The following is a 15,154-nucleotide window of genomic DNA, read 5'->3' as shown; positions in this document are numbered from 1 at the left end:
TTAGGAGGTCATTTGAACAGTTTCAGCGGAGTGAGCTGGTCAGAGGCTGTCAGGCAGAAAGAGATTAACAGTGTCCCTATTGCAGGTGACTCAGACAATAGAGGAAGGTCTTCCTGTGGGGAGCTGGACAGGGGTGGGCAGAGACAGCAGCCCAGTCAGGTAGCGCCATTTGGGATGCTCTGGGGAGAGAGAGGGGGCTCCTGGAAGGAGGTTTCAGCATGAATGGTTTCTCCAAACAGGTGCAACCCTACAGCATCTCCAGCACTCCCTGGACCCTTCTTCTGGAACTCTCCTATTCCCATCCTCCTCTACCATCTGCCCTACCTTCCTGGCAGCCACCTTCCAAGGCTTCTCCAAACCCCTGCCTGGACCAGGCCTGGACCCTTTCCTTCACCAGATGATGGGAGTACAGCATAACCCCACTCTCCCACCCCCACACCCCAGGATGGCCTGCACTTTCTCCTAATTTGTGAAATTGGAACATAACTAAAAAACATTCAAGGAAGTCAATAAGAGAAACTTCAAAGGAATGATTCAAGTGAATAGAAAGCAGTTTGCCTCTGGATTGGGTTACAAGTCTAGAAGAGCAGCTGGCATTTCATGTCCAAGGGGAGAGTGCAAGCAGGTAGGACCATGTGGCTACACAGTCCCCTGCTCTTTCTCATCCTTCTGGGTGAGCGGGGCTGGACTTTCAGAACTGAAACCCAGGACTGGGGCAGGAGATGGAGAAGATCTGAAGTGGAGGATGAAGACATGTCAGGGAAAACAGTTCAGCCCAGACCATTACCCAGAGGAGCCAAGGCAATCACTCAGATGTGGGCACAGTGGTCTGGCGGCTCTGGGGAGGCACTGAGTTGGCCAGAGGTTCTCATCACCCGAGGCAGTTGTTAGGAGTCTTGAGCTGGATCCAGCCTGTGTTTTGAACCCCAATTTCCAGGCTCCCCCATCCATGGTAACAGTGCAAAACCCAGCGTGAGGCTGGTGACCATGCAGTGTTGCTGGTGACCCACGTAGCGGTGCTATAGGGAGAACTCAGACTCCTCTGGCAGCTCCTCCTTAAAACCACAGGGTCACAATAGGAGGTGAGAGAGGTCAACCTCAGACAACCGCATACAAGAGCAGTTCACTGTGATAGTAGGTAGAGGAGCGCAGGGTCACTACACCCACACTTACTAGTGTGGGATCGAGAGAGCAGAGCTGATCTAGGATTGCAAGTGAAAGTATCTGTTAACGTAGTGTAAGAACTATCCCACCTGCACGCTGAGCCCCGAAGCTGACAAACGCAGGAGTGGGAATCATCTGTCTCTCATCCCAAGGGATGGAGAGGAATCTTTAAACTTGCCTGAGATTGCACGTGTGCCAGAGTGTGCATTCGTGTGCATGTATACATGTGTGGGCATCTGCGTGTGTGTGTGTGCTTGTGCATGGATGTGGATATGTGTGCAGTGTGTGTGTGGTGTGTCCATGTGAATGTGTGTGTATGTGTGAGAGAGACATGCAGATAGGAGACCAAGAGTCTGGCAAGACTAGAAGAAAGACAAAGAATTGCATGTTTTCATTCATGTTTGTCAGAGGGAGTCCATCAGGCAAACTCAGCTCAGCTCAGAGGAAGGCTTGGAAAAGACAGGTGATCAGGGAGCCTCCTCAGGTGTGCGGGGAGGTAAGCAGGGGAGACAGGAGCCACTATCCTGATTGTCCAGCAACTGAGCTACCCCCAACTCCTTCCTGCTCACCCCACACTGGTGACATAGGAGGGAGGGAATAAGGGACCCTAAACCAAACACTGGGAGAAGGGAGGTGAATTGCCCTGCCCAGCACAGTTCCTAGGACCCTGAGACGCCTCGGTCTCCCATCAGTTCTGTTTCAGGAGAGAATAAAGGAAAGGCTATGGCAGGCCCCTGGGACCCTGGTTCCTTGGAGGCACCTGTAATCTCACCTGTGTGGCTCCTCCCTGGTTCGCTGTGAAAGAAAATTGTGCTATATTGTTCATGACTCTGGTCAATATTGGGTTTCCAATTCCAGGCTTACCACAAAGTAGAAAACCTGGATTAAACCAACAAACTCCAGAATGTGTCTCCCATGGGCAAAGACCTTCAATGGCTGGGTGTACAGAGGTCTGCTGAGTCCACCTTCTGTTCGCCTGTATCCGGAGAAAGGATCACCTCAGCATAGATCATTGAAGATAGGCTTGGACCATCATCAACTCACTCTTATCTGTTCTCACTCTGCTTCCTGCTGAAATCTGAGTTTCCTGTGCATGTCTGAGATTATTTTGTCCAGACACTATTAACATTTTTACTATCTGTGACCCACCCACACCTTCTATAACTATAAATCTAACACTAGAGATAGAATACAATGAGTCATTGTGAGTAGAAAATGAACAGCGAAGGAAGACCTGGGAGAGAGCTTTTAAGTTCTGGTGTGGCCGCAGGATAATCGCGCAACCACAAGGTCAGTGATTCAAACTCACTAGCCACTCCTCGGAAACCCTATATAGGGTCGCTCTGGGTTGGAACAAACTTGACGGCACTTAACAACAACAACAGTGCTTCCCACAGGACTCCTGGTGTGCTACTGTGGTTAGCACTGGACTGATAACCACAAGATCAGTGCTTCATACTCACCAGCCACTCCTCAGAAACCTATAGGGGGTCACTATGAGTCAGAACTGACTCAACGGCACTTTACAACAACAACTCCCCACATATGGATACAAACTTTAATTGATTATCAGGAGTGGGTAAAGAAAAATATGGGAGCTTTTTGATAAATAACCTTTAAAATGTTTATTGTGGTGAAATGTACATATCATATAACATAAAATTTTCCATTTTGATCTTTTTTAAGTTATAATTCAGTGACATTATTTGCATTCACAATTTTGTGCCCCATGATTAGTTTCCAAAACTTTTTTATCATCTTAAACAGAAATTCTGTACCCAGTAAGCAATCAATAACTCCCTATTCTTCTCTCTTCACAGTCCCTGGTAAGCACTAATCTACTTTGGTCTCGATGTATCTGTCCTCGATATTTTCTATAAGTGGGATCATACAATACTTGTCTTTTTATGTTTGACTTATTTCACTGAACATAATGTTTTCATGTCTCATCTATGTTTTTGCTTGGGTCAAAATGTCATTCCTTTTTCTAGCTGAATACTTCTCCCTTGTACGGTTGTCCTACATTTTGTTTATCCAATCATCTGTTCATGAGCCTCTGGGTGGCTTTCACCTTTTAACCATTGTGACTAACACTGCAGTAAACTTTGGTGTACACGTATCTATTGGGGTACCTGGTTTCAGTGTTGTTAAGTGCTGTCAAGTTGGCTCCTATTCCAAGCTATTCCAAGAAGCAGGCGGTGGGCTTGAACCACTGACCTTGCAGTTAGCGGTCCAAGGCATCACACCAAGACTCCACTTTGTTCCACTGTTTTGGGGTAAATACCTAGAAGTGGAATGGCTGAGTCATCTGGTAATTCTATGCTTAACATTTTGAGGGCCCACCAAACTGTCTTCCAAAGAGGTGGCACCATTTTCATTCCCAGCAGCAATTCACAAGGATGTCAGTTTCTCCACATCCTCGCCAATACTCATTACTTCTGTGTGTACATCAACACAGTGCTAGTAGGTTAGGTGGCACAAAATAATTTCTAGAAAGTTATATTCAATATTTTTGAGTAACTTTATGACGATATTAACTATGTACCTCAACATTATATACAAAATATGTGCTATACAGTTAGAGTTGCTTTAAATGATGTTGCTGATGTTAAGTTTTGTCGAGTTGGTTCCAACTCATAGCGACCATATATAGAGTTTCTGAAGAGAATCTGGTAGGTTTGAACCACCGAACTTGAGGTCAGTTGTCCAGTGCTTATCCTACAGCACTACGCCAGAACTCCTTTGAAATGCTAACCATGGATCTTTCAGTCAAGATCTTGGAGGCCTGGTGTGGCATTGTGGGTTAATGCGCTGGACAGTAAAGTCAGTTTGAACCACAAGGTTGGTGGTTCAAACTCACCAGTCGATACTCGGAAACCCTATACAGGGCCACTAAGAGTTGGAACCAACTTAATGACACTTAACAATAACAACAATCAAGATCTAACTAGAGTGGTGGTTGGTGTTGTTTAGTGCCATCGAGTCAGGTCTGACCCATAGCGACCCTGTATAAGGTTTCCAATGAGTGGCTGGTGAGTTTGAACCGCCAACATTGTAGTTCAAGCTGACTTTACAGTCTGGCACATTAACCCACAGCACCATACCAGGACTCTGGAGTGGTGGTTATATGACTATAAATTTATCAAATTCATTGAAATGATTATTTTCCCAGCTGTACTTAAGAAGGCTGCTTCGGGGTGCAGTAATGGAAAAGGAGTTGATTAAACATTGCAGTTTAAACCCTCCAGCCACTCCTCAGAAACCCTATAGAGGGTCGCTATAAGTCGGAACAAGTCTATTTGTTGAAGCAATCACAGACCACTCATATTCAGTGGGAGGGGATGTCAACTCCAACTCTTAGTGGGAGGAGTGTCAGAGGATTTACAGTCATGGTTTATAACTGCCACATAAAAGAATCTCCATCTAGTGCCTTTATCACAGAAAAAAATAACCAGACCTGAAGGGGTGAAGCCACCTGGTCCATAGCCAAGGCCAAGGGACAGAGTTGGCTTTGTGCCCTGGATGGCAGCCTTGGTATGTCATTCCCGAGAGCCCATCTGTACACTTCAGAAGGCCAGTTCTCCAGCCTGCGGAGGCACCATATGGTCCTGAGAAAAACACGAGGCAGGTATCATGAGGTTCTAGAATGTTTTACTAAGGGCTCATGACTAGTATTCATGAGTTATATGGAATTATGGATATGTTTTGTGTTGGTCATGATCTTTTTTTTTAAATGGAGTTGTTATCAATATGTAACAATGAGGAAATTTCATTTCTGGCTTCTCTTTGAAAACTAGGAATGCCTGTCAACAGTGAACCTATGATGTCACAGAGCTCCAGCATGCCCCAGCTGACTGCAGTCTTCACCCCACGCCACCTCACTGTATTAAACCCAGCTGTCTTGTTATCTAGTGCAGCCATAGCAGAAATACCTCAAATGGGTGGCTGTAACAAGCAGGAATTTATTTTTTTCTCATAGTGTAAAGGCTGGAAATCTAAGTTTAGAATGCTGGCTCTAGAGGAAGACTCCGTCTCTGTCAGCTCTGGAATAAAATCATTGTCCCCATAACAGTCTCTGTATGTTACTTGTCTGACACCTAGGGGCACTGGGGATTGCCACCTCTGCGTCATGCTCTCAGGGGACTGCGAGACTGGGAAGGAGAAAGAAGGACTTCACTTGAGAACCTCATTCCCTCCCTGGCTCTGAGGACTCCAACAAGTGTCCTGTAAGACCCAGTCCCCTACCCCCATCAAGGCACAAGAACAAAACTCCCACAAGTCGAGGAGAGTCTAGGCAATGTTCCTCCTGCCCTGGGGTGTGGAGACCAAGGGTCTCTCTCATCTGGTCTGGAGTGTTGTATCCTGAGACTGAGCATTCCTAGAGGTGATGTCTCATGGGTCCTTCTGGTCATGCTGACTCTTGTCTTTCAGGGATCCTCTGAGTCCTGTTCACCCAGAGGACAGCACTGAGCATGCTCAGGAACAGGGGCACCTTCAGGAAGGCCAGGAGCAGGAAGTGGACACTGCTGAGCAGGAACCTGTGGGGGACACAGAGACAGGTAGGGAATCACTCCTCAGGGGAAGTTCCAGAACTCTCCTCTTTCCACCTCTCCCTGTGCTCTCACTTAGAGTCCAAATAGCTCAATATCAAGCCTGAGGAACCCATACCAGGGATGCCCTTCTTGAGGCCCCTGTCCCCATACTCCTTGGTGAAGAACTTCCCTTGGTACTATCTTCAAGGTGAGGTGGTGGAGCAAAGACGAAGAAGGACCCAGACAGTACCTGCTTTCCAGAGCCTACCCTCTGTCCTTTTCCCCTCAGATTTTTTCCTTTATCAATCAACATCTGGAAAACAATCTTCACCCAGACTTTAGAGTCCTCATCCTTCCATCCTCTTTCCCACAGAGTCTGGCAGCAGCAGCACCACAACCATTTCTGGATGTCTTTGTGAAGTCAGGAAGCCCAGATCCAAACTCCATCCTGGATCCAGCTCTTCTCCCCATAGACCCCAAGAACAGCTCCTGGTAGCAGTATCCACAGTAGGGCAGAGCTCTTTGAAGATGACCTCAGATTCTGAACCCCAGAACCAAGATCCCAAGTCCAGAATCAGTGGGGAAGAACTGGGGAAAAGGTAGGGATGAGCAAAGAGGTGGTACATCCATTCCAAACCAGCTTCTGGCCTGTGCCCCTGCATCTGCCCTGTAAGGGAGGGACACACAACACAAGTGACATTTTCCACCCAGAATCCACCTGAAGCCTTGGAGAATGTGGAAACCAGGACTAGGGCTGGAGGAAAGGCCAACCGTGAAGATTTCAGGACATGGATGCTGTCACCAGCCCCCACCCCAGAGTCCCCAGTAAGGCACCAAGCTCCTTCCCACTATGGTCTCCAAGACTCAGGTCCTTACTGTGGGTGGCGGGTCAATATCCCCTCTGCACTATAGTTCTGTCCAACAGTCTCCATTAGGATGGTGGATGGTGTGGCTGACTGGGTCGTCCTCACTGGTGCTAAAGGGAAAGATCATACATCAGGCCTCTGCTTCCCTGCCAAGAACTAGGCACCTGTTTGACTCGGATTCACATGGAGACACTTACTCATAGAAGGGGCTCGAGAGATACCCTGACCCGGGCTACCCCCTGGGTAAAGTGTGCATAACGAAAGCCTCCCATCCCCACCTCATTTCCCATCATCTGCCTCTCAGGGCCCAACTGAGCTCTTCCCTGGTCATACCCCAAGAGTAACCTAACTCTGACTCTGCCTGGGGTGAGGATGGGGATTTAGGGGGAGCTTCTCTAGCCTGATAAGGAGCTTCAAAGTCAGGAGCAGGGGGAGGAGGCTGAAAGAACCTGGTCTATCCTATGGACCAAAGACCATGTATAGAGGTTTAGAGGAGGAACAGGGGAAAGTCTGACAGAAAGTGGTCCAGCCTATGACCCAAAGACCACAGATAGAGGCTCAGAGGAGGAGCAGGAGAAGGCTGAAAGAAGATGGTCCATCCTATGGCCCAAAGACCATGAATAAAGGTTCATAGGAGGGACAGGGGAGGCACCTGAAAAAAGATGGTCCAGCCTACAGCCCGGAGACCACTGATGGAGGCTCAGAGGAAGAGCAGGGGGAAGTCTGAAAGATGTCCATCCTATGGCCCAAGACCATGGGTGGAGGCTCTCAAAGCACTCCCTTTCATGTGGAGACCATTTAAGGCCACCTTACCCGCCAATGGTATAGCACTGTAGGATAAGCACTGGACTGCTAACCACAAGACTAGTAGTTCAAACGCACCAGTTACTACTTGGAAACCCAATGAGGGTCACTATGAGTCAGAACCAAGTCAATGGCACTTAACAACACAACAGGTCACCACTGGGGCAGGGAGGAAAAGGAGCAGGAAATTCAGTGTCAAGGCTGTCACCCAACTCCTCCCAAGGACCTCACACATCCCAGACTGTCAGCATGGCCTCTACCCTCCTCCCCACTCTGCCCCCATGACCCCTGATCTCCAACACAGAGGCTTGAGTCTTCAGAGGACTCAACACAGGCTCTGTTTCAACAAACAGGCTCTGGTCTCCTTGCTGTTGGAGACACATCAATGGAAACTATATTGTCCCTGCCCTCTGGGCATAGATTCATGAACATTGTTGTTAAATGCTGAAGAGTCGGTTCCAACTCATAGCCACCTTACTGATACGAAAGCTATCTTTTGGTTAATGTCTTACTGGTAGGTTTGAATCACCGACCTTTCGGTTAGCAGTGAGGTGCTTATCCTACAACACCACACATTAGGTCAATTCCGATACAAAGCAGTGAGCACTAGAGTGGAATTCAGTACCAGCCCCAACAAGGCACAAAGGAAGAATCATTTAATTCATCTGCCTTCTGGGTAAGTGGAAAAGAGGAATGAGAAATAGCTGGGTAGCGTAGTGGTTATGAATCGGGCTGCGAACCTTAAGGTCAGCGGTTCAAAACTACCAGCCGCTCCGCGGGAGAAAGATGAGGCTTTCTACTCCCGTAAAGATTTACACCCTCGGAAACCCTGTACAGGGTCGCTATGGGTCGGACCCGACTCAATGGCACTTAACAACAACAACAACAAAAGAGGATGCTATGGAGTCCTGGTGTGGCACTGTGGGATAACACACTGGATCACAAGGTTGGTTTGAAGTGCAAAGTCAGTAGTTCAAATTCACCAGCCACTCCTCAGAAACCCTCTACAGGGTCACTGTGAGTTGAAACTGACTCAACAGCACTTAACAACCACAGCAGAGGATACTATAGACATACAAAATGCACATTTTAGGGCATGAGACTCAAGAACATGTTCATAAGCTGAGACGAAGGAACAGAGACAGAAAGAAGATGACATCAGGATGTAGCATGAAAATATGGATGAGGAAAGAGGGAAGTAGACTCAAGGGGATATGGAGGCAAAGAGCCAGGGATGAGAATCCAGTCTCAAGGATGATTGTTCTGGGAAAGGAGGAGGAATCATTTAATTCCCATTTTCCTCAACTCAAAAGGGAAAGAGAGAAGAGTGAGTTAGGCTGAACATGTTTGTTGGTGAAGAAGGAAAGAAATTGAGAGTTCATGCCTAATATCCTCTGTGCCCTTGATAAAGTAGAAAGATTGTTGTTGTAAAGGGCTGTCGAGTCAATTGCAACACATAGCGACCCTGTATAACATTTCTGAGGAGCAGCTGGTAGGTTTGAACTGCCAACTTTGTGGTTTGCAGTCCAGTGTTGATCCTACAGCACCACACCAGTAGTCTAAAGTAGAAAGATAGGAGAGTAATATTGGAAACCATGAACTTCTACTGACGCTCTTGTATGTGCCATTGTGTGAATTTTTTTTTCCAGCAGTACTGAGCAGGTGAATTTCAGGATGGGGTGATCATCTTGTCCTGGATTGCTGGTACTTTCTAAGTTTTAGCACTGAAATCCTCATGTTCTGAGAAACCTCCCAATCTTAGGTAGATCAGAATGGTTGATACTTTATTTGGACCAGGGATGGGTTCTGTAAGGTGGGTAGAGAAATGGTGCATGGCAGTTATGGGTTCTGGACGTTGTTTTTGTTGTTAAGTGGGTTCTGACTCATAACGTTCTGGTTAAAGAAGAAAATATGGTCTACCGTGGAGTCCTGGTGTGATGCTGTGGGTTAGCACTGCACTGCAAGGTCAGTCTAGTCTGTAAAATAGGCATTTTGAGCTCCCCAGACATTCCTCAGAAACCCTATACAGGGTCGCTATGAGTCAGAATTGACTCCACGGCACTTAACAACAACAAATGGGTGATCCAAGTTGCTTAAAGAGGAAGTAAGACCAGGACAGGGTGGAGAGGCAATAAATTGGAAGGAAATGAAGGAAAAGACCAAAGGACTGAAGATGTCTATGAAGTTAAGAATAGGTATAGTTGGGAGTAAAGAAAATTGATGTCAGAAAGTAGAATCGTTGAGTATAAGATTCTGGACATGGATAAGTTTGGGGTGATGACCAAGTTTGTAATGTTACCATGGGATGGAATTCTGAAAGAGTGTACATGAAGGTCACTAAAGGTCAAGGAACTCAGGACAAGGGTGTTTGACAAATTATTTATTAAAACCTCCCAAGATGATGGCAAAGGTTGGAGTAACTGAATGTCAATGATAATCTGGGGGCCAATAGATGGACTGTCGAAGAGTGTAAGGAATTCCACAAATTTTAAAGGCATTGGGAAATTTTGATGGGAATCTAGGACATGATTTCATGGCCCCAGAGACTATGGGCTGCAGAAGAAAAAGGAACTGCCACTCAAGAAGACTATTAAAAAGATGAGTTTCCCCAAGTGAAGTCAATTTCAGGAAAACATGATGTAGGGAATCTTCTGTGAGGAAGCTGAAAATATATGGGAGTTTGTTTCCTTGGGCAAGCTTTCTAAAGGGTATGGTGGAAAGAACTTTGGTTCAGCCTAGAGGGGCCTTCAGAGAAATGAGATTAGACTCAACCCTTATGAGAACGGGGTTACTAAAAGTGATGCTCACCCTGACCACTCAACCCAAGGTTGAAGGATCAGCCACTCCCCACCCTGCCCACTTCCCAATACCACCAAGACTGAGGACAAAACCCAGACGCACACATTAGTATAAACCCTAGGTCCTGACTTCTGTACAGTCACAAACCAAAAATTCTGTTGCTGGAGTGTGAGGATCCGTTACCTGGAGAAACAAACACATGAACCTGAACTGAGGGGTCATATGACAATACATCCCAAATCCAAATTGTCTGAATTCTGCACCAGTAAGACCCAGCGTCATCTGCATTGAGGTTCTCCATGGTCACTGTGACGGTGAGGTTTTCAGCATTGTCTTTGATGGTCACTTGGCCGTTCCTCTCTTCTTTCTCTTTGCCTTTAGTCTGAACAATGCTTTTACATGATTTTTCAAATTTTCCTCGGCACCAGTATTTGTTGTAGCCTCTGTACACCTTCTCATAACGACACTGCACGCTCACAGAGCCCCCTTCAGTACCATTCACAGAGCCGGGGCCCGTCAGAGGAAGACAACCTGGAAGACACAAGCCCACATCCTCAGTCTCCATCCAGATGAGCTTATCAGAACTTTTCCTGACACTCTGGAGGTAGTGGATATAGAAGAGCAATCAGTTCAGAATGAAAATGCCAAATGATTCAGCAAAGCAACCAGCCAGAAACACTCTGGCTGTTTTGCGAATATGATCAGTTTCACTTTAATCTAGAAATCCCCATGGCCAGAGGAAGGAGTTCTGTGGAGGAGACAGATCTGGGATTTATGGGATGATCCTTTCACCACCTCATTTGTCAAATGGAAATAAAGATATCTGCCACACCTAGATCCCAAATGTTCAAAGACTCAGAATGTGTCATAGATATGAGAGTAGTTGTAGACTGTGAAATGCACAAGAAATCAATGTTTGCCCACCTTGTATTTAGAATTTACTTCCTTCTTCTACAATGGACTTCACCTCACTTCCTTTGTCCTTTTCTCCCTCATTCTGCAACTGTTCCTTTTATCTTTCTTTTCATTCCTCATTTTCAGGCTGGCATTACAACCCTCTCAGGTCCCTTCCATACATTTGAAGTGATTACTGTATTCCAGGATTTGTAACACCAGATGGATACGGTGAGTAGAGGGGAAGAAAGCAAGGCACTGAGCCAGAAGGAGAAATGAAAAAGGAGAAGCTCTAGAAAATCTGAACCCAGGAGGAATCTCCAGCTGTAAGTTGCTCTGGATGAAAGAACTGTGGAGTTGGAAAGGTCACATCACTGAACACTAGGAAGAGGTTTCCAGCTTCAGTTTAACTGCACCCATGCTGTGGAATTTACGTAAAAAATTACCAGATTTAAACAAGAGGGTACCAGCTGTCAGTAAACCAGCTCTTAGGTATGGGTTGAGTTGTGGGTGGGAGGAAGGCAGTGATTTGTAGCCTTTGATCTCACCTCAACTGATTCCAAGCTAACAACATACTGTCACTGAAAGAAGAGTTGGGAAGACATGTCCATAATCAACTGTTGGATAAGTATCACCAGTAACCACTGCTTTTCATTGTTGTTAAGTGTCACCAAGCCAGTTCCAACTCATACAGACCCCATATAGGCTTGCCGAGGTTATAATCTTTGTGGGAACAGAAAGTTTCATCTTTCTCCCATGGAGCAACTGGTGGACTAGAACCATCGACTTTGTGGTTCGCAGTCCAGTGCCTATCCCACAGAGCCACCTCACTCCCACCACTTCATTCTCAGCTCTTCTCTACTTAGAAGAATGGGCTAATTCCTTCACCACTTCATCTGTCAAAAGAAAATAAAGATATCTGCCAGGCCTAGACCACAAATAGTCTTGAGGTACCCATGTTATTAACTATGGTGATGCACAAAGTGTCCACTGCAGTCCACAATTGATCCATCATCATCAACAACAACAACCATCTAAGACTTCGAGGACCTCTTATCTTAAACATCTTTCTGAATGTAAGACCATAAATTATAAGGGCCTTAAGAAACCTTAGAGATCACTCAATCGTCTCTCTCCTTTTAGTGATTAAAAAAGACTCTTTTTAAATTAATATCACGAGCTAGTCTTTCTCCTTTAAATCTCTGCATTTTCTATCTGCCACCTAGGAAGTGTCTGGTCATCATGTTGGGCAGTTTTCATGTTTCATGAGGGAGTTCAACTATAAAAAATCATTCTACCACTCAATAAAATGGAGGTAAAAGGAAAAATACTAAACATAATTAAGGGTATATATAAAAAACCAACAGCCAATTAATACTCTCAACGGAAAGAAACGGAAAGCGTTCCATTGTGAACAGGAACCAGACAAGGACGCCCTTTATCACCACTACTAATCACAGGGTTGCTATGAGTCAGAACCTAACAACAACAAAATGATAAACTTTGAGTACAGTATACTAGATGAAATAAATCAGACACAAAAGGACAAGTATTATGATTTCATGTATATGAGGTATCTAAAATAGGCAACTGTGAACAGTACCAGACAAAGATGGTCTTTATCACCACTCCTATTCAGTATTGTGCCAGAAATCTCAGCCAGAGCTATAAGGCAAGAAAGCGAAATTAAAGGTATCCAAATTGGCAAAGAAAAAGTAAAATTCTCTCTATTTATAGATAATATGATCCTGTACATAGAAAATCCCAAAGATTTGGCAAGAAAATTATTGGAACAAATGGAAAGATTTGGAAAAGTGGCAGAGTACAAGATCAACATACAAAAGTCAGTTGTATTCCTTTAACTAGTAAAGAACGCTCTGAAAAAAAAATTAGGAAACCAATACCATTTATAATAGCCACCTAAAGGATGAAATACTTGGGAATAAATCTAACCAGAAAAATAAAATACCTATACAAAGAAAACTACAAAGAACTACTATGAAAAAATAAAAGAGACCTGCAGAAATGGAGGTATAGAATCTTGATTAGAAAGACTTAACATTGTAAAATGTCAACACTACTCAAAGTAATCTATAGGTAGGTACAATGCAATTCCAATCCAGATTCCAACATCATTCTTTAAAGAGGTGGAAAAAACTAATCACTAACTTTATATGGAAAAGAAAGAGACTCTGGATAAACAAAACATTACTGAAAAAGAAGAACAAAGTAAGACGTTTCTCACTTCCCAATCTCAAAACCTAATACATAGCCACAGTAGCCAAAACAGCCTGATACTGGTACAATAAAAAACACAAGATCAATGGAACGAACAGAACTGAGAACTTAGAAGTAAATCCATCTACCTATGGTGAGTTGATCTTCAACAAAGAGCCAAAACACAGTAAATGGGGAACATATAGTATCTTCAACAGATGGTACTGTCAAAATGGGAGATCCATTTTCAGAAGAATAAAACAAAACCCATACTTCACATCATACACAAAAATGAACTCAATGTGAATAAAAGATTTAAATGCAAAGTCTAGAACTATAAATGAAAACAGGGACAAACTTTGGGGCCGTGATACATGGCATAAATACACTATCAAATATAACTGAAAACATACAAACAGAAGGCAAAATGGATGGCTGGGGCCACCTAGTTCTTAACTCCTTCATAGTTACTTAACACTTGCGTTCAACCAGTAGCTTCTAGAATACAAATGTTTCTTGTACTCTAATATGTAATTAAACATTTAAGCTATAATTAAACATCTTCCAGAACTGTATTGGCACATATTTGGTGCTCAGTCAATACTTGTAGGACTTGTAGATCAATATTCAAATATTTAGAAGGATATATAGATGAGTGAATGGATGTAATCTTTTTCATTTCTGCTGACACTTCACCTCTGGCTTAAACCTAGAAATGACCCTACTACCTACCATCCTGCCCCCCTGAAATACCAGATTCCCAAAGCCCCAGCCCTACTCACCTGGGAGGCAGAGAAGGAGCAGAGCTGGGGGCAGCCACATGGTCTTCTCTCCCTAGATGCTGTTCCCAGAAACTTCAGGTCCCAGGTGGAATCCAGATATTTGTAAGAGAACCTAAAGTTATACACCTTCTTCTTGTTCAAAGTTCCTTTGTGTTTATCTCTCATTGGATTCCTTTTTTAACTTCTCAGTGACTTCCTAATTTTAAATCTTACTTATAAAAAGGGGAAGAGAACAGAAAAATGTTCAGAGAATGGAATAAAAGCAGTGTAAGAGATCTGCTGGATTTTTTTTTCCTTCATTTAAAGAAAATACAATGTTTAGGTCACTTTTTTCATTCATGAAAGTCAATGACAATATATGAAACATCCAACAGAGAAGATCGTTTGTCCCCTACCACATGTTTGCATCCTCCTGCCTGATACCTCTTCCTTGATCTGTTCAGTTGCTCCCTTCTCTGTGATTCCCTGCCTTGTTGTTTATCTGTTTTAATTTTTAATTGTGAATTGAGTAAAAGTTTACAGAGCAGATCATCAGTTATACATTCAACAAATCAGATTACAGTGATTCATTACAATGATTCCAATCCCACCCCATGTACCATCAGTTAACAGTATTGACCTCTATTCACTTTAACTCTTGCATTCTTCAATATGTCTTCTGCTACCTTCATCTTTCCTATGGCATAGGAAACTTCTTACTGTATACTACCTGACCCATCACCTATGTTAACGCATGTTTACCCTCTAGCCTATGAATAATTTTCCCTCCCTCAACCCTGAAAATCATCATAGAATGTTTCTTTTATCAAGAAAAACTTTTCGACTGACTGTGAGGATTGGAAATGTAAAGGTGGACGTTTTGTAGCAAAAGGAGGGGAGTGATTGACTTTGCAGTCCAGGAGCGGAGGTCCCTGGAACCATCAAGGAAGAAGAGTGGAGTGTGGGACCCTACCCAGAGAGGCAGTGATGCCAGGGATAGAGGCAGAGACAATAACATGGAGAGATGGAGTGGCTGGGGACTCTAGACCCAGAGAGGAAGAGGGGCTGTGTGCTGATGATGGAGAGGGGGTGGAGGGGGAGCAGACTTGCAGGATCT

The 15,154-nt window shown here is 44.5% G+C and overlaps 1 protein-coding gene across 1 annotated transcript; it reads right to left on the bottom strand.

Annotated features, from left to right (window-relative positions):
• Window positions 1-5,572: 5,572 nt before the first annotated feature.
• CD300E (CD300e molecule) lies at window positions 5,573-14,104 on the bottom strand. The gene is made up of 5 exons (XM_006869684.1): window positions 14,059-14,104; window positions 10,349-10,696; window positions 7,517-7,525; window positions 6,573-6,672; window positions 5,573-5,702 (listed from the first exon to the last, which is right to left on the bottom strand). The coding sequence occupies exons 1-5, from the start codon at window positions 14,096-14,098 to the stop codon at window positions 5,573-5,575; spliced, it is 627 nt and encodes a 208-aa protein (XP_006869746.1). The 5' UTR covers window positions 14,099-14,104.
• Between the last annotated feature and the right edge of the window lie 1,050 nt (window positions 14,105-15,154).

Source organism: Chrysochloris asiatica, unplaced genomic scaffold (assembly GCF_000296735.1).
Source record: "Chrysochloris asiatica unplaced genomic scaffold, ChrAsi1.0 scaffold00132, whole genome shotgun sequence".
Classification (NCBI taxonomy): domain Eukaryota; kingdom Metazoa; phylum Chordata; class Mammalia; order Afrosoricida; family Chrysochloridae; genus Chrysochloris; species Chrysochloris asiatica.
This window is presented reverse-complemented; position numbering and strand designations above follow the sequence as displayed.